The 24,156-nt window shown below is 44.2% G+C and overlaps 1 protein-coding gene and 1 long non-coding RNA gene across 7 annotated transcripts in view; one reads left to right on the plus strand and one right to left on the minus strand.

Moving 5' to 3' along the window:
• Window positions 1-15,617, minus strand: part of LOC123581306 — a 52,668-nt gene extending 37,051 nt beyond the window's left edge. The window contains exon 1 of the long non-coding RNA XR_006703707.1: window positions 15,513-15,617. This is a non-coding gene — a long non-coding RNA (uncharacterized LOC123581306). The remainder of the gene's footprint in view (window positions 1-15,512) is intronic.
• Window positions 1-24,156, plus strand: part of RBKS (ribokinase) — a 100,981-nt gene that overhangs the window by 63,961 nt on the left and 12,864 nt on the right. Inside the window, exon 9 of one of the 6 annotated variants that reach the window (XM_045447312.1) lies at window positions 14,956-16,255. The exons of the other annotated variants lie outside the window; for them this stretch is intronic. Within the exon in view, the coding sequence (XP_045303268.1) occupies window positions 14,956-15,087 (132 nt within the window). The 3' untranslated portion in view covers window positions 15,088-16,255. Of the gene's footprint in view, window positions 1-14,955; window positions 16,256-24,156 lie in introns of those variants that run through there. 6 annotated transcript variants of the gene reach the window in all.

Genomic DNA, 24,156 nt, shown 5'->3' on the forward strand with positions numbered 1-24,156 from the left:
ATGTGGGGCTTGTATCCAAGAATGGTGAGATCATGACCTCAGCTGAAATCAAAAGTCAGACACTTAACCAGCTGAACCACTCAGGTGCCCCTGTTCTTATTTATACTGCTCATGACTCTGTTCTTCCTGAAGCTTTTTGGGGGGGCTGGGAGGGACTCTAATGCTCTATTTTTTTTCTTCAAGTTTTTTTTTTTTTTTTTAATTTTTTTTTTTCAACGTTTATTTATTTTTGGGACAGAGAGAGACAGAGCATGAACCGGGGAGGGGCAGAGAGAGGGAGACACAGAATCGGAAACAGGCTCCAGGCTCCGAGCCATCAGCCCAGAGCCTGATGCGGGGCTCGAACTCACTGACCGCGAGATCGTGACCTGGCTGAAGTCGGACGCTTAACCGACTGCGCCACCCAGGCGCCCCTCAAGTTTTTATTTAAATTCAAGTTAGTTAGGAAGAACAAAGATTGTTAAAATGCCAATACTACCCAAAGCAATCTACATATTCAATGCAATCCCTATCAAAATAACACCAGCATTCTTCACAGACCTAGAACAAACAATCCTAAAATTTGTATGGAATCAGAAAAGACCCCAAATAGCCAAAACAATCCTGAAAAAGAAAACCAAAGCAGGAGGCATCACAATCGCAGACTTCAAGTTGTATTACAAAGCTGTAATCATCAAAACAGTATGGTACTGGCACAAAAACAGACACTCAGATCAATGGAACAAAATAGAGAACCCAGAAATTGACCCACAAACGTATGGCCAACTAATCTTTGACAAAGCAGGAAACAATATCCAGTGGAAAAGAGTGGAATAAAGACAGTCTCTTCAGCAAGTGGTGCTGGGAAAACTGGACAGTGACATGCAGAAAAATGAACCTGGACCACTTTCTTACACTATACACAAAAATAAACTCAAAATGGATGAAAGACCTAATTAAATGTAAGACAGGAGGCCATCAAAGTCCTAGAGAAAGCAAGCAAAAACCTCTTTGTCCTTGGCCACAGCAACCTCTTACTCAACACATCTCCAGAGGCAAGGGAAATAAAAGCAGAAATGAACTAACCTCATCAAAATAAAAAGCTTCTGCACAGCGAAGGAAACAATCAGCAAAACTAAAAGGCAACCAACAGAATCGGAGAAGATATTTGCAAATGACATATCAGATACAGGGTTAGTATCCAAAGTCTATAAAGAACTTATCAAACTCAACACCCAAAAAACAAATAATCCAGTGAAGAAATGGGCAAAAGACAGGAATAGACACTTCTCCAAAGAAGACATCCAGATGGCCAACCGACACATGAAAACATGCTCCACATCACTCATCATCAGGGAAATACAAATCGAAATCACAATGAGATACCACCTCACACCTGTCAGAATGGCTAATATGAACAACTCAGGCAACAACAGATGTTGGCGAGGATGTGGAGAAAGAGGATCTCTTTTGCACTGCTGGTGAGAATGCAAACTGGTGCAGCCACTCTGGAAAGCAGTATGGAGGTTCCTCAAAAAATTAAGAATAGAACTACCCTATGACCCAGCAATTGCACCACTAGGTATTTATCCAAGGGATACGGGTGTGCTGTTTCAAAGGGGCACATGCACCCCAATGTTTATAGCAACACTATTGACAATAGCCAAAGTATGGAAAGAGCCCAAATGTCCATTGATGGATGAATGGATAAAGATGTGTACATATATGTACACACAGACACACACACAATGGAGTATTACTCAGCAATCAAAAAGAATGAAATCTTGCCATTCACAGCTACGTGGATGGAACTAGAGGGTATGATGCTAAGCGAAATTAGTCAGAGAAAGATATCATATGACTTCACTCATATGAGGACTTTAAGACACAACAGATGAACATAAAGGAAGGGAAGCAAAAATAATATAAAAACAGGGAGGGGGACAAAACATAAGAGACTCTTAAATATGGAGAACAAACAGAGGGTTACTGGAAGGGTCGTGGGAGGGGGATGGGCTAAATGGGTAAGGGGCACTAAGGAATCTACTGAAATCACTGTTGTACCATATGCTTAGATGTAAATTTAAAAAATAAGTTAAATAATTTTTTTAAAAGCACATGAGACTAGTCTCACATTTTAAAAGTAAGTTAAATAGCTTTATATCTCGTCCTTAAAGTACAACAATAAAACCTTTGTATTAAAAATAAAATAAAATAAAATAAAATAAAATAAATTCAAGTTAACGTGCAGTGTAATATTAGTTTCAGGTGTAGAATTTAGTGACTCATTACTTAATATACAACACCAGTGTTCATCACAACAGGTGGACTCCTTAATCCCCATCACCTATTTTTAATGTTTGTTTATTTTTGACAGAGAGAGAGAGAGAGAGAGACAGAGCATGAGTGGGGGAGGGGCAGAGGGAGAGAGGGAGACACAGAATCCGAAGCAGGCTCCAGGCTCTGAGCTGTCAGCACAGAGCCCAACGCAGGGCTCGAACTCACAGACGGCGAGATCATGACCTGAGTCAAAGTCGGATGCTCAACCGACTGAGCCACGTGGGCACCCCTCCCCATCACCTATTTAACCCATTCCCCCACCTACCTCCCCTCTGGTAACCATGTTCTCTGTAGTTAAGAATCTGTTTCCTGGTTTGCCTCTCTCTCTTTTTCCCCCCATATGGTCATCTGTTTTGTTTCTTGAGTGGAACTATACGGTAGTTGTCTTTCTCTGATTGACTTATTTCCCTTACCATAGTACACTGCAGTTCTAGCCAGGTCATTGCAAATGGCAATATTTCACTATTTTTATGGCTGAGTAATATTCCATTGTATATATACATCACATCTTTACCCATTCATCACTTGGGCTGTTTCCATAATTGGGCTGTTGTTAACAATGCTGCTATAAACATCAGTATTTGTGTTTCTCATCAATTCTGAAAAATTCTTAACCATTCTCTCTGTCATTATTGCCTCCCCTCCACGTCCTCAATCCCCTCATTCTAGAACCCCTATAAGGTATATATTTGACCTTCTCTTTTCTATTCTTCGTGTCTTTTAAAATTGCTAGGGAGAGATGCCTGGAATCCGGAGGCTTCCTGTCACCTTATTCTTGTTCCAAGGTTGATGAAACAAAAGTGACCTCTAGAACAGAAAACACAGTCCTTAAACACAGAAAGTCACTGTCCTTTAAGAAACAGAAACGATCCCTGTGGGAAGTTCTGGCAAAAGGAGGTGAGGAGCACCCCACTGAGCATACGTTTATTCAGCACACTGGTATTTTAATTTTCTGCATGCTAAACAGCAGCTGTGCACTGGTATAATAGGGACACTCATGTAATAAGATAGTCCCTGGTGGGGCGTCTGGGTGGTTCAGTCAGTTGGCCAGCCCACTCTCGGTTTGAGTCACGATCCCCCAGTTGTGAGATTGAGCCCTGGGTCAGGCTCCGAGCTGAACACGGAACCTGCTGGGGATTCTCTCTCTCCCTCTGCCCCTCCCCCACTTGTGTACGTGTGCTCTCTCTCAAAATAAATAAACTTTTTTTTTTAATATTTTTTTTAACGTTTATTTCTTTTTGAGACAGAGAGCGACAGAGCATGAACGGGGGAGGGGCAGAGAGAGAGAGGGAGACATAGAATCAGAAGCAGGCTCCAGGCTCTGAGCCATCAGCCCAGAGCCTGACGCGGGGCTCGAACTCACGGACCGCGAGATCGTGACCTGAGCTAAAGTCGGACGCTTAACCGACTGAGCCACCCAGGCGCCCCAAAATAAATAAACTTAAAAGACAGTCCCTGGCCACAAAGAGCTTAAGTCTGGAAGAGTCTGTAACCCACGTTCAGAATGAGGAGTACCATGATGGGGAGGCCCCTGTCACCTTATTCTTGTTCCAGCGTCAATGAAACAAAACAGGTGTGGTGGGAGAGCAGATGAGGAGCCCACCTGGCCTGAGGGGCCCGTAACCCTGCTTTTGAGAGGGCAAGGGAGGGCGAGCTACAGGATAAGTCAGCTTGGGGAAGGGTCACCCAGGCAGAGGCAGCAGCTCATGAAAGGTGCAGGACTAAGAGAGTGTATCAGGTTTGTGCCTCTAATTTAAGTAGTTCTGTGTGGAGTTTATGATACAAGGAAGAACAGAACAGGATGAGGTGTGGCTCTAACAGGGACAGGCTGTGAAGGGCTTCGTTTGCCACAACTGGAAATCTGCATGTTCTCCTGAGGGCAATGGGGAGCCACTGAAGAGTTTAAGCAGGAATAGATTTTATCAGATTTGTACTCTATTAAAAAATTTAAATGGCTCCTTATAAAGACTAAATTGGAGATTACAGTACCAGAGGCAAGGAGAACCACCCAAAGACTGTTGTCTTGATCTATCTAGTAACAAATTATGGCAGCCTGGACTAGGGAGGTGGCAGTGGGGATACTGAGTTTAGGAACTCAAGAGTTCAGAGGACAGAATGGTAGTTCATTTCCTTTAAAATAAAAGGGTGGGGGGACCAAGTAAGATGCTTAGTTCATGGTCAACACCACTAGATCATTCTATCAGTCGTGGTGGTTGTCAGCATTTTGGGGGCCTTGACTCACCTAAGGAGTAAGACCAACTCCCATTAGAAACAATCCATATCAGGGGCACCTGGGTGGCTCAGTCGGTTAAGCATCCAACTTCAACTCAGGTCGTGAACTCACGGCTCGTGGATTCAAGCCCCACGTCGGGCTCTGTGTTGACAGCTCAGAACCTGGAGCCTGCCTCGGATTCTGTGTCTCCCTCTCTCTCTGTTCCTCCCCTACTTGCTCTCTCAAAAATAAATAAAGACTAAAAAAAAATTTTTTTAAGGAAACAATCCATATCATCGGTGATTCTCTGCAGATAGCACAGGAAGATGCCTGTGTCGTTTACAGAAAATCAAATGAAATGCTCAGGTGATCCCTATATGCCCTTCCATTGGGCATGTCTGGCTGCCTGCCACCCCCATTTCGGGGAATCACTGATCTGTGCAACAGAGTAGCATTTGGAGCAGAAATGGATCCTTCATTTAAAGTAAATAGCATGTGAAGGAAACTCTTTTGCAACACAATGCTAGTTGAGATATCTCCCCTACCATCTGTGCCTGAGACACTAGCTTTCTGCAGGTGCAAACACAGCCTTCACATAACTACACACTGCCCCGCTGATGAAGTGACAAATCAGCCAGTATGTGATGAATTTGGTTGTGTAGACAAAGCAGGTATTCGGGCCCAGGCGTACAGGTTGTTGTGAATCATCCACACCAGCCTTCAGCAGTGAGATTCCCAGAAAGATGGTTCAGTTCCACCCTTCATTCTCCCACTGTACAACCGACCCAAGACCCAAGAGTGAACCAGCAACTCGTAAGGAACCAGAAACGTTATAAATAACCCAGAGAACCCTTTTATAACAGCAACTGCCTACGGATTCTGTGGCCTAACAGCTCAAGCAAAAAAGGATATAAATACGATATTGTGCAATGACTAACTACTCAAAATTTTGTGCATCAGCAGAAGTGGAACCTGTGGTTGGTGCTAATATTATCAGATGTCTTTGCTGTTTAATAATCTGGGAGCTCTATACTATTTAGCGTGCAATTTTCCCAGAGAACAATGATTTTATTTCAAGTACCTCTCACCGAAATGAAAAAGCAGCTGCTAGAAGATGAACATTTGGCAGAAGATGCTCTAGCATAATCTTTTGTGAGAGACTAAATCCTATTGGATTAACTGTTTTCTGTCTAGAAGAGCGGAGTCACAAAGAAAAAGGATTGCGGAGCACAGAAGGCAAGGCCAGCCTTTAGAACCCAGTGAATCACTAACAGACAGTTTAGTTCTAAGTGCCATTTACTCATCAATATACAAAGTTATTTATACAAAGCTTCCATTAATATTGCCCAAAGAATGGGCCTTTTTTATTCCAGTTTTAGCTCATGCTCGGGATTCTACTTCTCTTTCATTAATCCTTTCCAATAATGGAATTCTTTAAATTATAGAATAAATTAAGCCACCACAGACATTTTGGCCAGAAGGGCTTTTTTTTTTTTTTTTTTTTTACCAGTTGCAAGTCTCCACAGGCCATTCTCTGTGGCCAGCCGGACAGAAGAACAGTGAGGGCTGTGACTCAGCAGCACCTGCTGACCACATGCCAGCCCTGCCCCTGAACCTGAAGAGGGGCAAGGGCAGCCATTGGCTCCCTGCACTCGTGGCCCACCCACTCCAGGTTGCCACAGCAGGGCCACATCCCAGGTTCACAACAGACCCTCACATGTTCTTCAGGCTGGCCAACCACTGGTCAAATTAGGCTGTTCTAGAGAGGAAGTGACCTCATGCCGAGGCTACTCGGCACAGCCAGTTTTAGCCAAAGAGTATTAAGACCGAGCTGTTTTCATGTGACCATACTGATTCAAGAATATTAAGCTATTAAAATTAAACATAAAATGCTCCTTTTTTCTAAACTATCGAGCAGTGTACAAAACAAAGACCTTCACTTTATCCCCAATTCCCATTCCTGGGCTGGAATGTGTGATGGGTAAAAATTAAAACTGGAGACTTTTCTGAGATGGCTGAGGATTGTTTTTCAGGTAGACCCCAGGCTTGGGCTGAGAGTGGCATGGGGTGGCAGAAAGGGTGTGGGGTCAGGGATGTCTGTTGCGTATGTTACTTGGTAATATGAGACAGTGTGTCTGCATGTTTCATATAGTCATTTTGATGCAAGTGCTAACTGAGAATGGCTTCATCAAAATGCCCCATTTCAATACTAGTATGACTGGCCAGCCCAGAACCCTCACAAACCAGAAGCTGAGAGTGGACACTGAGTCAGGCCCCAGTTGAAACCAACAAATGACCTCTTCAATGTGGACCAATTGTTGACTTGGACCAGGAGCCATTTATCACCAAAAGTGGAGTCCACGGTGCTGACCTCTGAGGTTGAACGCCACAACCGTGGACACTCATGTGAGCGAAACACACGGCATCAGGCTGGTGGTTTATTTTGCCTTCAACTCAATTTTAGATCAAATAGAAGTGATACAGTTATTATGATCATCCGTCCTCTTAGAAATGGCTACCAAATACTTGTAGGGTATGAATTAATGAAGAATCTGGAAGTCCTGGGATGAAGGTTGATAGAGTTTTTCTTGTTCTCTAGTAGTTGAATTTTTTTAATGTTTATTTATTTTTGATAGAGACAGAGAGAGAGAGAGAGAGAGAGAGCAAGGGAAGGGCAGAGCGAGGAAGACACAGAATCCAAAGCAGGCTCCAGGCTCTGAGCTGTCAGCACAGAGCCCAATGCGGAACTCGAACTCACCAACCGTGAGATCACGACCTGAGCCAAAGTCGGATGCTTAAACCACTGAGCCACCCAGACACCCCACTAGTAGATGAATTTTAATATATTGAAATTTGAAACACTGCTGTCATTTTCAAATACCACTTACAGCGAGATGCTGCCTTGAACATATATCGGCCTCACCTTACTTTGGTTTTGTGCTCAACCCCCGATTGATCCCTCTCTGTCTTCATCCATCTAAAATAAAGACGGCTTTAGCCCCATAAACCTCATTCCAGATGGAAATGCATAATTCAAGAGAAATACTGATGTCAAAGAAGAGAAGGCACACCAATTTGTGTCAGCAGTTGCTGTAAATTAAAGAGTACAAGGAGAGTTTAATGTAATGTAGAATTGAAAATAAAATTAGAATGAATATTTAGGCAGTCCTCCGCCTCTTTTCTTTTCCCCTTCTGTGACACGAAGGATTGACTCTCAGCTTAAATACCTAATGTAGTTCATTCTTCTTTCCTGCTAGAATTTTCTTTCCCCATAAAATGTTGCGTGTTTATCTTTGGCATCCAAAATTAGATCTTTTCACCTTTTTCCATTCTAATCTGGACAGAACAGCCAGGCTAGGAAGAGTCCAAGCTTTCCCCTCATCATCCTCACCCATCATGCTTTCGGCCTAGAAAGGACCCCCGCTTTACCAGCCTGACTAGTCAGCTGCTGTAAATAGCTATTAATTCTCTCCTAATACTGATTCTCCCTAATGTGGGTGTCACCTCCATGGTTTCTTTCCTTTTTCTAAAGCTGGGAAATAAAAGAGTACATCTCATACATGTACTACTGTGCATGAGAAAAATTCTTTAGCACACATCTGAAAGAGTGAAATCCCCTTTAAAGTAGTAGTATTAAAAGGCTTCATATTGGAATGCCTGGGTGGTTCAGTCGGTTAAGCATCCAACTCTTGATTCAGCTCAGGTCATGATTTCACAGTTCATGGGTTCAAGCCCCACATCAGGCTCCACACTGATAGCATGGAGCCTGCTTGGGATTCCCTCTCTCCCTCTCTCTCTGCCCCTCCCTCGCTCACTCTCTCTCTCAAAAATAAGTAAGCTTAAAAAAAAATCTAAGTAACAAGCTTCACGTTTAGTTCAACCAAACTGCCATTATGTAGCACCTTTCTCTTTATTCGAATTTCCCTCAGAACTGGTGGTGGTCTTTCCCGCTGTCCACCGTTCTTGGCCAGTGGCAGAGTTCCCCAGCTTGGTCTCCACTGTGGTCACAACACTTGTTTTTGAATGATTCACCTTTTCCAGAAATAAATTCCTTAGGATAGTGGTTCTCAAAGTGCATCTCTGGACTAGCTACATCACCATCACCTAGGAGAGTCATCTGGGCCCTACCTCAGATTTAATGGATCCAAAACTTTGGGAGTAAGCCCAGCAATCTGCGTTTTGACAAGCCCCTCAGGTAATTCTGATGCTCGCTCTAGTTTGAGAACCACTGACATAGAAGATGAAATATTGCCTCCACTGAGGGTATTCAAAGATGTGCTGCAGATTTGTAAAGTACTTCAAAGAGAAGCTTTCAAAATCTTTTTGAGCGAAGTTAGAGTACATGGATGGCCCCTCCAGAGGATTGCTTCAACAGACCCTGGCCTTAAACTGAAGCATCCACTTCTGCCACCAAGCCATTTGACCTTGACCAAGTTCTCACACTTGGTTTCTCATCTGGAAAATGAAAGACCCATCCTACCTATGTCACAGGATTGTAATGAGATTCAAATGAATCACATCTGCAAACATGCTCTGTAATGCATGTTCATGATAGAACTATGAGAAAGTGAAAGTCATTGTCATTCTGCAGACAGGATTCTGGTAATATGAGCATTATACCAGGGCAAAGACTTGGAAAAAGTTCTAATTTCCTTGGCCAGATCCACCTTTTTTCCTACATAATGACTGATTCATCGTCTTGGTGGATGTGTCTCAGATACTGCCAACTCAGCCTAGCAGTTTATCTGGTGCTAAGAGAGGAAAACCACTGCCCGATAAATGGCTGCAAGGTCTAGAAAAATATATCCATTTTCAGACACGCTGTTTTCTATGGAAAGCTTTGTGATGATTGGTAAGGACAGACTCTGTACATAGGCACTGAAGCTCTCATGACTGGAACTTGTCACATACTGGCAGTGGAAGGGTCTGTACTAAAACCACCCATTTTGGCCCTATGCAAGGGAGTCATGACCTTCAAGAAGGAAGCTAAGTGTCCATTGCCACATGGTAATCATTGGAGAAAGGACCAAAAAGAAACTTCCTCAAGCAAACCAAACCTATAGAAACCATGAGTTAAAAACCCGACCAGTCAACGTGTCTGTGCTGGAGACAGTGTAGTTGGATTTTACCTTAGAGATTAGCCTTTACAAACACCTTCACCGTAGGAATTCTTTAATGGCAAGCTCCTGGTGTATTTATTATTTCACTTCGAATCTTTACTGACTGTTCGGTGAACATATCTGGACAGGAAAGAAGCTAAATCTGTTGCCTCGGTGCCCATTGGGAATGTAGTTTTAGTAACACAGGGCAGTTCTCAGTAGGCCGATGTCAGCTTCACTTTTCACACAAAATCAAGAGATTAGGTATGACTCTAATTGGTTAAATGTGATGAAATTATTGTCTGATTAGAATAAGCTGTTGGTTAATTATGGAATTAGAATATGAAATGACTTTGCTCAAAAACGTGTGCCTATTTAACAAATCTATAGAGACAAAAGTAAATCAGTGGTTCCTAAGCCTGGAGTTTTCAGGAAGGTCGGAAGTGTGGTTGTCAGTGGGTAGGAGGTTTCTTTTAGGGGGGACAAAAATTTCTGCCATTAGACTGTGGTGATGGTTGTTCAACACTGTGACTATATTAAAGAACACTGAGTTGTATACTTTAAGTGGGCAGATTATATAGTACATGAATTATATCTCAAGCTATTTTGGCAGGGGCACCTGGCTGGCGCAGTCAGTGGAGTATACAACTCTTAGTCCCAGGGTTGTGAGTTTGAGCCCCATGTTGGGCCTATAGTTGACTTAAAAAAAAAAAAGCTTTTGCTTTTTTTAAAATCAAATAGCTAATAAAGTGTAGAGCTGGGAAAACACTGTGCCTATTTGAAAGGCAGGAATAAAAATCACATCAGTACTTTGCTGCATGCAGTTTTGTACTTGATTAATCGGAAATAATAATCATTTGAAATATATTAAGGCAGGAAATATTTACTTTTTCTTTTAATCACACTGTGTTTTAAAATCTGACTACTCTCAGCCTAATAATTGAAATTTAAATGTAATAAACGAAGGTAGCTAATAGTTGAAGCCACGGTCATGGATGTTTCTGACATAATGATTTGTCCATGTTCCCTACAGGTTTATTTAGAATAAAAATCAGCAGCCCTTACACAATAGTGATAAGAAAACTAGATTCTCATTGTCCATCATGATGCTCCTAAGCTGATCTGGTTAGGGCAGCCAGAAGGTTGAGGTTGGAAAGGATGTGATCTCATCCTTCTGATGTCAATATGTACTGATAAGAGAAAATAGGGATATTCAGATTTGAGCTGTGAAACGGGGCTCTTGTGTAAGCAGCATCCTATCTCGTGGTATGTTTATCAGACTCGCTCTTGCCTGCCTAGGAGAGAACCTTTGCACTTTCCTGCCTTGGGAAGATAGGCCAGGCAACCCTGGTTCTAATCTCCTTGTGAAGTCCTCAGTCCGGGAGTCAGGGCTTGCCCATCCATGGCTCACTGGTGGCCATGGAGACTTGACTGAGGCCAGCAGGAGAGGAGCTGGCTGGGAGATGCAGGGGTTTCTGGCTCAGCAGAAAGAAGGCAGGGAGCTACCAACACCTGCCTCGTGTGCCAGGGAACTTGGAGATCGCTGGTCAGGGCTTCTTAATGCACCAGAAGATCCTGGTCAGGCCACTGGCAGTTCTTTAGAACAACAGGCCCTACTTCAGGGATTCTCAACCTTCTTTTCTATAAAAGGAGCCTTTTGGGGCGCCTGGGTGGCGCAGTCGGTTAAGCGTCCGACTTCAGCCAGGTCACGATCTCGCGGTCCGGGAGTTCGAGCCCCGCGTCGGGCTCTGGGCTGATGGCTCAGAGCCTGGAGCCTGTTTCCGATTCTGTGTCTCCCTCTCTCTCTGCCCCTCCCCCGTTCATGCTCTGTCTCTCTCTGTCCCAAAAATAAATAAACGTTGAAAAAAAAAAAAAATTAAAAAAAAAAAAATATATATAAAAGGAGCCTTTTAAGATTTTTTTTTCCTATTTGTCATCTCCCCCTGTGAAATTTTAGTACCACAGATACTCTCTCTTTCTAGATAGATACGTTTCCATACTGTGCCTTTGGAGAACCACATATCATTGTACTATGTCAAAAAAAATTTTCACCACAACCCCTCCCCACCACGCAAGCAGGAATTTCCCCCCTGTCGGGAGATACTGCCCCAGTTGAGAATGCACGCCCCGAATGGAGTGAAGGGTCTAGGCAGGCCTCTCTCTTTCTGTTCACACCTTGAGTGGTGAGGGCAGTCACATAGGGAAGATGGATTAGGTGACCCAGCGTCCGTCACTAAGCAGGATGGGCCCCGACTGCAGACTTCAGCACAGCCAGAGGAACATACTCCAGGGTCGTCCCTGCACCGTCTGTTCGGCCTGCCTGCCATCCTCCAGGCTCTGCCGCCACCTCCCCCTCCCGGGCAGCAGCCCTCGGCCCAGTGGCTGGCTCGGCCGTGAGGGAAAACACGGCCCTCCCTCTGAGTGGCAGTGCGGGCCGATGTGCGCAGCTTTCCCCACCAACGGGTCAGCTTCTTCCCGTGCTGTCCTCCAGCCCCTCCCAGCTGCAGGCCCCTCACACAAACCTCACTCGTCGCTCTCCCTGTGTTCCTTCTGCTCAAAGGAAAGCATAAGATTTACCAGGTTTCCCCAGTCTTACACTGACTAGAGGGACCTTTATACTCTTCACTGTACATTTCTTTAATCTCCTACTCACAGCCTCTTTAGAGGTCTCATAAAGCATCTCCCTGCCCCCACAGAGGAATGGCTGTCCCAGGCCCCAGCACATACAGGAGGTCACTTCTAGAACTCTCTGGAGCCTGGCCTCCCTTGTCATTAAGAGCTCCAGGACACTGGCTTCTGTCTGTTTCTGGCTGAGAGAGCATTCCTGAAAATAAAGCCAGTCACAGCATAAACTCCGTCCCCTATGACCCTTAAGGACATGCCCTAGGATCACGACCTTTTTTGTTCCTTAGAACCCTTGTCTGGTCCCTCCTAACCTAGGTCATGGGCTTTCATTTCCAAAAATGTTAATAAATGAAGGGGCCTCTGAGATGATACCATCTAGTGCATCCCACTCTTGTTGGGCACCTGCTCTCCTCCAGGCTCTGTACTGGGCCTTTTCACGTACGTTATCTAATTCAGTGTTTACAGGAGCCCTATGGGGTAGGTTCCCATTTTACAGATAGACACAGAGAGGCTGAGTCACTTGCCAGAGTGGTGAAATCAGGACTTAATCAGGCCCATCTGGTTCCAAACCATTTACTGCATTGTCCCAGCTGAGAAAGCATGTTCCCAGTTGAGAAAAACATTTTTCCCAGCTGTGTCCAGAGGGGCTCCACTGTAGGTATAAAAATAGTGGATTTACCATATTGAAAAGATGACACACAGCTAATAAAAAGGCGAGAAGGCAGGATTTAAAATCAGGTTTGTTTGTTCCCTCCGTGCTGCCTCCTGGAGGGTCATGACACTGTGTCTCCTGCCAGTGCACGATGAGCCCTTTCAGGAGAAAGAATGACGCCTGCTTCCCGGGCCCGACCAGATGTTCGTGCCTCAACCTCCTGCAGGCAGGAACGTGGCAGAAGCCCCATTCTTAGAACCTGGCAGCAAGAGCAGAGCAAGACTTGCCGCCAGGCTAGCCCGAGGGGGAGCCACCTCGGCTTTGGTGCAGCCCTGTCTGTGTGGGGGAGGAAGGTGACAGGAACCCTGGTGGGTTTACACGGTTCTCCCTCCCCTTCCTGAACCCTTTGCAGTATTCTGTTTTTGTGAAGAAACAGTGCATTGACTTGGGAGTTAGTCACGGTTCATCCCATTTGCCTTTTCCCTGGCCTCTCAAACCACAAGCCTGGCTGAGGAATTTGGGTCCACAGTGTGGGCTTTGAATAGCTTTGTGTAGGGAGAGGTTTTGCAAAGAAAGGAAAGTGGTATCTACTTGTCAGATGGAATGTGTTAAGACATCAAGGAGGAATGTGAGGGTTTTAACTGTTAGGGTCCCTCAGCAGTTTGGGTGATGAGTCATCCAGCGTGGGTACGGATTCCTAACAAATGAAGCCTCGTGATGACATCATTGTTGCAAGATTGTCTGGGATCTGTTGGGGCCGCCTGACAAGTTTGTACCTTGGGGATTTTCATCACATGGGGTTTTTTCCCAACCACACTTAATAGCCGTCATGCCTTCTAACTCGTCCACTTTTCTATCAACTAGGATTTGGCAAACCAGGACTTTCACAAGTCTGTCTCATTGTCATCCCTCCTACAGGGCATTCTTGGGACAGTGTGTGTTCCTCGCCTGATCACTCAGCACCCGCCCTCCAGACAGTCCTCCATTCGGTCAACACGTTTTTCAGCGGTGAACCCGCATTGTGCTGGTCTGAGGGGATGGAGGTTTGAGGGGATGAAGACTAAGGAGGAGGGCAGGAGCATGCAGGAGGAAAACACAGGGCTGTATATGTGGTGCCAGTCAGTATCTACGTGATGACTAAGTTAATACCTTGTCGGAGTCTTAGAAGATGAGTAGGAGTTAATCTAGGGAAGAGTCCAAGCGAGATATTTCCATGAATGAAGACCAAAGATGCCAAAGGTGAACAGGAAAGTGTAAGACGTGAAACCAGGCAAGTGTGCTAGAGAACCTCACGTGCCATGCTGAAGAGCTGAAATTTTATCCTAAGAAAGATGAGAAACATTCGAAGGACTACAGCAGTGTGGAGGCTGGGTTGGAAGGGGCCGGACTGGAGGCAGGGAGACTAGTCAGGGAGTCGTGTGGTCCTCTAGAGGTGATGGGAGCAGAAAGTAGGATGATGGGAGGAGAGGGTGGAGATGAGAGGATAGACTTGAGAAACATCTAGGATTTAAACTTGGTAACCTGTGACTCATTAGTATATGGGAGGAGACATGCAGAAGACCCCCAAACTGTCAGTGCGGAAAAGACAAGAAGGGGCCTGTGTTCCGGCAGAGGTGTGAGCGCAGTTTGGGCCTGTTGAGTTAGAGTTGCCTGCAGGGGACGTGAGGCTGGCTAAGCAGACTCAGGGGTAGTTAGATATGCGAATCTGGAGACGGAGGAGGGTGCGCTAAAGGTACTGACTTAGGACTCATCGCGATCATAGCAGTTGAAACTAACCACACAGCAGTAGAGGCACCCTGGAAATTGTGGGGAATGAGAGGGATGGCGGGCCGGGGACCGAAGGCAAGGGAACACCAATATTGTTAGTGCAGGAGAAGGAAAAGGGCCCCATGACAGAGACAAGGGAGGGTCAGAGAGACACGGGACCCAGGAGGATCCCTTGCCACTCTGTGCTTCTCCCCCTCCTAAACCTTCCACGGAAGCCCTACGGCTGCCATTCCTCCTAAATAAGCTCCTTTGCATCCTTGAGTCCCATTCGGCCTTTGCAGGTGAAAGCTGCTCCTGATCCCAAAGCCCGTTGGCCGCAGCTTCCAGCCTTCCCTCCTCGACCCTCCTGTAGAGAGTCCTGCATCGTCAAGGCCCATGCACTTTACTTACAATGCCTGGACCTCCTTTCCTGATCATTCCGTTCATCTCCATCACCATTCTTCCCTCCACCCCATCCTACAGTCCTACATCCTACATCCTATCGGATGACTCCAGTGCCATGAGGATGCCCTCACTTCCAGTGACTCTTCACCTCCACGCCAGCCTCCCACCTCCACGAGACTCCCAGGAAATGGCTAATACCTGCACCACTCCCATTATGTGGGAATAAGCCTCACGTCCCACGCTCTGACCACAACCAGCTCTCTCACCTCTTCTCCTGCCCTTGTTCTCACTGTCCTCCTGGTTCCCTCTGTTTTCTTCTGACCTGCTGACTCCCTCCTGACCTCCCCTCCTTCCTTAGCCAGGTTAGACTATCTGGTTGTTCATCTGAGATGGTCTTTCCTGAAATTCTTTCCCCCACACCTGCCCAGGGCAACTCAAGGTCCCATTCTCTTACCGGCTCCTGCCCCAAGAACACTGAGGAAAGTGGGATCCTAGACAGAGGGACGTCATTAGAGATTCACCGTCTCCACTCTCCCCTCCCTGTCATTCTTCACTGCAGTAGAAAACCTAAGCCTTCCCGTGGGGAAATAGGAAAATTCAAGCAGTAGCCAAAAGCCCAATCTCTCTCTCCCAAAATAGCATCTGCACCTGCTCTGTTGCTGGATGTCCACACAGATGTCCTTGGAACAACTCCTGACTGCCCTTTACCACCTTTATTTTTCCCTTGGGCAAGTTATTTAACCTCCTTCAATCCGAGTTTCCTCAGTTTTCAAATAAGGACCCTCCAGTGTCACTGCCAACCTCCATGGAACTTTGTGCAAATTAGAAGAAGGTGCCCCTTTGGCCAGGCACACAGCTTGATGAGCAGAGCGTGGCCTGTGGACCCATGGTCACCCCCTCACCTGGACGCCCTTGTGCAGTGCCACCATGCATCACCATATACTGCAGCCCCAACCACGCCTACCTCTCTACAGGCTCTGGTGAAAGAAAGGCAATGATTCGCACAGCGCACAGCCAAGAGCCTGACTGAGCAGAACTTGGGACAAAGGAGCTAACGTAGACCACCTGGACGTGGCTCAACATGCGGGTGTGCTCTGCTGTGGTGGCACCATCTGCCACTTTCAGGCACTTCTGCCAGCTCCATGAGCTGGAGCTATCAGCCCGCCCCCATCTCTCGTCAAGAGAGCAGAGCCCTGGGGCCCCGGGGTGCTCAGTCAGTTGAGAGTCCGACTCTTGATTCCAGCTCAGGTCCTGATCTCAGGGTTCGTGAATCGGAGCCCTGCATCAGGCTCTGCGCTGGCAGCGGGAATTCTCTCTCCCTCTCTCTCTGCCCCTCCTCCACTCTCTCACTCACTCTCTCTCAAAATAAGTAAACATTAAAGAAAAGAGAGAGAGAGGGAGTGCAGGGCCCTCAGAGACTGGATGGGAGCTGGTAGGTGAGGGAACAGAACCTTGGTCATAGCCAAGGGCTCCAGGCGGGCAAGGGGCAGTGGGAGGGAAGAGAGAGTTGGGACAGTCAGACAGAGAGGATGGTCTGAAGGGGAGCAGAAGGGAAATGAGCAGCAACCTCCTGAAGGCAACAGCGCCTCAGGCACTAGGGGCAAAGGCTGCCCACCCCAACCCCACACCCCAGCTCTGGGGTGCCGCCCTTGGCTCCCACCTCTCAGATTCTCCCCTTGGGGACCTCTTACTAGGTGCTCAGGAGTGTCCTGCTACCTACCCCACCAGCCCCGCAGATTGCCTGGTCCCCTGCACCTGCCCACCCCACTGGAAGGTCAGGTGCGCCACAAGCCATGTCTGGCTCTCTTTTCACTGCACTGCCTCCATGGGTACCACAGACCAGGACTTCTCCAGACCCAGGAGTGCAAAGGCCCTCAGGAGAGCAGGAACCTCGGAATGCCACATCCATCCCGTAAGAGCGGCTCTTCAAGAGGAAATCACTGCGAGAAGGCAACGAACGGTAGCCACCTGGGTATTTTTATTGAAGAAAGACGAATTATGCCATGACCCCTTCTAGCACAAAAATAATTTTCAGTAAAAGGTTAAAACCGTCATGTTGTATCAATGAGAACTCTTCCATTATTCCAAGAATGATTGATTGGAAAGTACTTTACTTACAGGAAAATCAAAGTGATACAATGCAGCTTCCACTTTTAAAGTACTTTCCATTAAAAAAAAATCATACCAGTGTATAAAAATAGTTATACTGAAGATGTGAATCAACAGCCGAGGAATTTATTGGCACTTGAAAACCTTGTGATATAAATAGATTCAACAATGAGAATGAATCTCAAATAACTCTGGGCTGTGGCAACCTAACCTCCATTTTCACTGACACGAAAGAAAGTCACATGTAGTTCAGTGAGTCATCTGGCCACCTTGGAAGAGATCACAGGAAAAGAACACAATGGAACTAGGTCCAACAGGCCAGGTCAACTCAAAGCACAGGGTGAGGCAGTGGGGGAGACGGAGGGGACAGCGATGTGGTCTCTGTCCTCAAAGAGTTTTCAGACTGTCCCAGACTGTGGGCCTATACGCAAAACAGCCACAGTGTCCTAAGAGAAGGACAAAGGTACAGGAGATAGTAGGGAGAGAGATTCTTTTGAACTTGGTGATTTCCTTCCTTCTCTCCCTGCCTCCACAAACGGTTACTCTGTGGTGTAATGGGAACAGAGCACGGAGTCCACTGGGGCCGGATATAAGCTGCCACTCTGCCACGTACTAGCTGTGTGACCCTGGACAAATTATCTAATGTCTCTAAGATTCTGTCCCCTCAAGTGTGACAGGGGGCAGGAGGCTGTTGTTGTAAAGATGAGATGAGGCCAGTCGTGTCTGTATGGAAGCACCCAGCTTTGCTGCGTCCTGAGGCAGAGCAAACGATAAAAGATCACTCCCTTCCCTACCCTTCTCCTCTGTGAAGGTTAAGTAGTACTCACTTTTGTACCCCTTTCATGCTTACATTTCTAAGAGCTTTTCCATCATTGGATATAATGTGATTTTCAAGGTAGTATTTGCTGGTCTTCATGTCTTTTGAGTTCACGGCCCCTGTCCTCCAAGAATTTCCCTCCTTCTTTGTGCCTGGGGACTCAGAGAGCCAGCTGCTGCCCTCTTTGTAAAGAAGAACATGAAACACCCCCCCCCCCAACCTGCCATGTCCCTTCTGGTGAGAAGGTAGCTGAGATCTGGCCCATCAGCAGTCATTAATTGAGCATATAATGCTTTTAAGGATTATAGAACTCTGAGGAGTCAAGGAAAGAACTAGACAGACTTTAACATATGGGTATCACCTCAATCAAGGTTCTTGGTTGAAAACAACAGACCAGTTGTGGTACTGGGATAAGGCCCTGGATGCTGTCACCACAGTGCTGCCAGTCACATCTCCGAACTCGGTTTTTCTGCGGCCATTGTCACAGCCAGAAAGTTCCTATCAGTCCCCTTGACATTCAGGTGGATGTCACTGCCTGGGCCTGAGTTGCAAGGGAAACTGCCTTGATGAGATGAGTATTCTCAATGCAGGAAGGAGCACCTCTCAATTCAGTTCACCCTGGCTTGGAGTACATGTCCATTTAATTAAGAAAAAGGGAAACTATTCAGAGGCTGAAATTGGCTCATTTGTAAATTCATAAAGAGTGGCTGATGTAGATTTTTAAAACTTCTTTAGTAAAATTTCTTTTATTAAAAACATTTGAATGAAATGTTTGCTTACTTACAGAAAAGTTATAGCACTCCTATATACTCTACAGTTTCACCAGTTAGTAGCATTTTGTCACATTCGTTTTTGTCATTGTTTTTTGAGAGACTGAGCTTGTGAGAGGGGGACGGGCAGAGAGAGAGGGAGAGAGAGATCTTAAGCAGGCTTCACACCCAGCACAGAACCCGACACGGAGCTTGAGCTCATGACCATGAGATCATGACCTGAGTCGAAATCAAGAGTCGGACGCTCAACTGACTGAGCCACCCAGGCACCCCTTGTCACATTTGTTTTCTTGCTGCCTCTCAAAGTACATAAATATGCTTTTTTATTTTTTATTTTTGGATGAACCATTTGAGAATAAGTTGCAGACATCATGACTCTTTACCTCTTACTAATTCAGGATATATCTCCTTGGAACAATGACATAATAAAACTACAATATAATTATAAAAGTCAAGACACTTAACACTGAAATAATCCTATATGCACAATCCAATAATGTCTCAGTAGTGTTTTTTATAATTTTTTTCAGTCCAGGAGACAATCCAAGATTATTTAAGGAATTTAATTGCCATGCTGTTTTAGGCTCCTTTAATATGAAACAGGTCCTCAACCTTGTCTTTCATGATGTTGATCAGTTTTGAAAAGCACAGGCTCGTTGTTTTGTGGAATTTTTCTCAATATAGGTTTATCCAGCACTTCCCCATGATCCGAGTTAGTAAATCTTGTAGGCAGAAACACTGTACAAGTGACATTACGTCCTTGTTGAGGCCCCACACTCGGGAGTATGCAATGGCAGTTTGTCATATTGGTTTGTTGCTGTCTTCATCAAGGTGGCGTCCACCAAGTTTCTCCACTAGAGAGCTATTTGTTATTAATAGGTAATCTGTATGGAGATACTTTCAAACTTGTAAATATTGTGTCCTCATCAAACCTTACTCCAGCAGTTTTAATGCATCCATTGATGATTCTTGCCTGAATCAGTTATTACTATGACAGTTGCAAAGCAGTGATTTTTCACACTTCTATATTTACTAATTGGCATTCTATTTTAAGGAAGTTCTCCCTTCTTCATTATTTATTTTTTCATTTATCTGTTTAAAATCAGTATAGGGGCACCTGGGTGGCTCAGGCAGTTAAACGTCTGACTTCAGCTCAGGTCATGATCTTGCAGTTCGTGAGTTCGATCCCTGAGTCGGGCTCTGTGCTGACAGCTCAGAGCCTGGAGCCTGCCTCAGATTCTGTGTCTCCGTCTCTCTCTGACCCTCCCACCCCCTCTCTCTCCTCAAAAAATAAATATTAAAAATTTTTTAAACATAAAATAAAACCAGTATAGACTCATGGATTCTTTAATAAATTTTCAAGGGATCGTTAACATCCATTATCCATCCCTTCTATAAATTATACACTTCTGCATTTGTGGATGGGTCAACCTAATTGCAAGCAGATTTCTTTTTTGATGTGGACTTGAACATTTAATCTATACCTCACTATTTACAGAGACAACCAGGAAATAGAAAACTGAATTTTTATGGGGATTTTTGGTTGAACACATAGGTTATCAAGGTGTTTTTGAGTAGCTGTGGCAAAAATGGGCTACCCTGAGAAAACATAAGGGAGCAGGCCCTCCTAAAGAAAGGAAGGAAAGGAGTTTTGCAGAAAGCCATGAGAAAATAGAGAAGACTGGCACAATTGTGCTTTCAAACTAGACACAGAGGAACGGGGATGTGGCAGAACAAAGTGGGGTGCGGGGAGGGCAGGGAAATACAATGGGCATGCAGAAGAGCATAGAGGTCAGGGGACTACGGTGGAAAGGTAAAGCAGCAACATGTGTTGAGAGGTCTGTAAATTGATATTGGGTAAGAAAACCGAGAGGCAAGGAATGACAGATTCAAAAAATCCCTACGAGATGTTAATCATTTCATTATTTATGAGAAAACTAAGTCACAGAGAATTTACATTCATTTTCCCAAGGTCACAGAGCTAGTAAGTGGTAAAGTCAAGATTCATATACAAATCTATGTGACTTCAAAGCCATACCACTAGAAGAGAAACATTTATAGTGAAAGAACAGAGGTAGAATTAGGGCTCACAGTATAAGGCCGCATAGGTTCCAATATGCCAATTATAACACTTCATTAATCCTGACCCACAGTAAGTCTCAATAATGATCCCAACCACGCACTTGAGTGTAAATCCATAGTAAGCCCAGAGCACTTAAATATTGCCAAAGTTTTCAAACTTTGCATTATACTCTTGCATGACTCAGTGCCCCCACTCCCCCAACCCTGCCTTTTAAAAAATTAACTTGATTGAAATATCATTTTCATACATAAGATTTCACCCATTTTAAGTGTATGATTCAATGAGTTTTGACAATGTAGACTCATTTAACCACCAATCATAACTATAGAACCTTCTAACACTCCAGAAAGTTCCCCGTGCAGCCCCTGTGGAGGTGGTATTCTCCAGCCCCTGGCTGCTTTTTGTTGGTATACTTTTGCCTTTTCTAGAATTTCATATAAATGAAATCATACAATATGGTATGTAGTCTTTTGTGGCTGGCTTCTTTCACTTAGGATAATGTATTTGAGATTCTTCCCATGTTGTGTTAGCAATTTGCTCCTTTCTGTTGCTAAGTAGTGTTCCACTACATGGACGTACCACAATTTTTTTACCCATTCATTAGTTCAAGGACATCTGGATTGTTTCCAAATGGAAAATTGCCAAGTGGAGCAGTTATAAATAATGCTGCTATAAACAGTCACATATAAATCTTTATGTGCATATATGCTTTCATTTATCTTCAATAGCTAAGAATAGAACTGCTAGGCTATAGGATAAGTATATGTTGAATAATGGCCAAACTATTTTTCAAAGTGTATCATTTTTCATTCCCACAACAAATAAGAATTCCCACAACAAATAAGAGTACTGGAACTAAAGCCAGTATTTTCAGTCTTTTATTGTAGTCTTTCTAATGGGTATTTAGTATTATCTCATTGTGTTTTATTTTGTTTTTTAATGATTATTTATTTTTGATAAAGAGGGAGGTGGAGGGAAGGGGCAGAGAGAGACAGACAGACAGAGAATCCAAAACAGGCTCTGTGACAGCTGACAGCACAGAGCCTGACGCAGGGACCGAACCCTCGAACCATGAGATCATGACCTGAGCCAAAGTCAGACCACTTAACCGACTGAGGCCACCCACGCACGCCCTCATTGTGTTTTTAATCTGCATTTCCCTAGGTCTAATGATGTTGAGCATCTTCTTATATGCTTATTTGCCATCTGTGAATCTTCTTTGATAAAGTCTCTATTCAAATATTTTGCCCATTTTTATTGGGGTTTTTGTCTTTTCGGGTTGTACTATTGAAATATTAGAATGCTTTATCACATATATGTTTTAAAAATATTTTCTCCCAGTCTGTGGGTTTGTCTTTTGGTATTCTTTTAAAGGACAAATGTTTTAAATTTTAATAAAGTCCAATTTATCAATTTGTTAAATGTCTTATGTTTTTGGTATCCTAAGAAATCTACCTAACACGGGGTTACAAAGATTTTTCTCCTCTATTTACTTCTAGATGTTTTGTTGCTTAATTCTTATATTTGGGTCTGTGGCCCATTTGGAGTTAATTTTTGTGTATTGTGTGAAGTTTCATGTTTTTCCATATGGATATCCCTTTCTTCCAGCACCATTTGTTGAAAAGACTGTCCTCTCCTCCATTGAATTACCTTGTTAAAAATAAGTTGCTGGTTTGTTTACAGATTCTCTTTTCTGTTCAAGTCATCTACATGTCTATCTTTGCATCAATATCTCCCTGTCTGATATCTTATTCTGATATGTCTGATACTATACCTTATGGTAAGTCTTGAAATCAGATAGTTTACATCCTCCAACTTTGTTCTTCTTCAAAATTGTTTTATCTATTGTAAGTCCTTTGTATTTCCATATAAATTTTAGAATCGGTTTACCAATTTCTAAAAATTGCCAAGTGGGATTTTTATTGGAATTACACGGAATCTATGTATCATTTTAGGAAGGACTAGCATGTTAACAATGATGAGTTTTCCAATTTATGAACATGGTTGATCTCACCATTTGTTCTCTTTAATCTCTTTTGCTTTCCACAGGAAGAGTGTATAAATCTTGCACATATTCATTCATTTTGCACAGATTCATTTAACCCTAATTACTTCATATTTTTGATGCCATTGTAGTAGTATGTCTGGATAATTCAAATTCCTTATTCTTCATTGCTATTCTGTAGAAATATAATTTGGCACAAAAACAGACACTCAGATCAATGGAACAGAATAGAGAACCCAGAAATGGACCCACAAACGTATGGCCAACTAATCTTTGACAAAGCAGGGAAGAACATCCAATGGAATAAAGACAGTCTCTTCAGCAAATAGTGCTGGGAAAACTGGACAGCGACATGCAGAAGAATGAACCTGGACCACTTCCTTACACCATACACAAACATAAACTCAAAATGGATGAAAGACCTAAATGTAAGACAGGAAGCCATCAAAATCCTCAAGGAGAAAGCAGGCAAAAATCTCTTTGACCTTGGCCGCAGCAACTTCTTACTCAACATGTCCCCAAAGTCAAAGGAAACAAAAGCAAAAATGAACTATTGGGACCTCATCAAGATAAAAAGCTTCTGCACAGCAAAGGAAAAAATCAGCAATACTAAAAGGCAACCGACAGAATGGGAGAAGATACTTGCAAAAGACATATCAGATATAGGGTTAGTATCCAAAATCTATAAAGAACTTACCAAACTCAACACCCAAAACATAAATAATCCAGTGAAAAAAATGGGCAAAAGACAGGAATAGACACTTCTCCAAAGAAGACATCCAGATGGCTAACAGACACATGAAAAAATGATCAACATCACTCATCATCAGGGAAATACAAATCACAACCACGAGATACCACCTCACATCTGTCAGAATAGCTAAAATAAACAACTCAGGCAACAACAGATGTTGGCAAGGATAGGAAGAAAGAAGATCTCTTTTGCACTGCTGATGGGAATGCAAACTGGTGCGGCCACTCTGGAAAACAATATGCAGGTTCCTCAAAAAATAAAAAATAGAACTACCCTACAACCCAGCAATTGCACTACTAGGTATTTATCCAAGGGATTCCGGTGTGCTGTTTCAAAGGGGCACATGCACCCCAATGTTTACAGCAGCACTATCAACAATAGCCAAATTATGGAAAGAACCCAATGTCCATCCATGGTTGAATGCATAAAGAAGATGTGTGTGTGTGTGTGTGTGTGTGTGTGTGTGTGTGTGTGTGTGTAATGGAGTATTACTCGGCAATCAAGAAGAATGAAATCTTGCCATTTGCAAGTACATGGCTAGAACTAGAAGGTATGATGCT

Source organism: Leopardus geoffroyi, chromosome A3 (assembly GCF_018350155.1).
Source record: "Leopardus geoffroyi isolate Oge1 chromosome A3, O.geoffroyi_Oge1_pat1.0, whole genome shotgun sequence".
NCBI lineage: Eukaryota > Metazoa > Chordata > Mammalia > Carnivora > Felidae > Leopardus > Leopardus geoffroyi.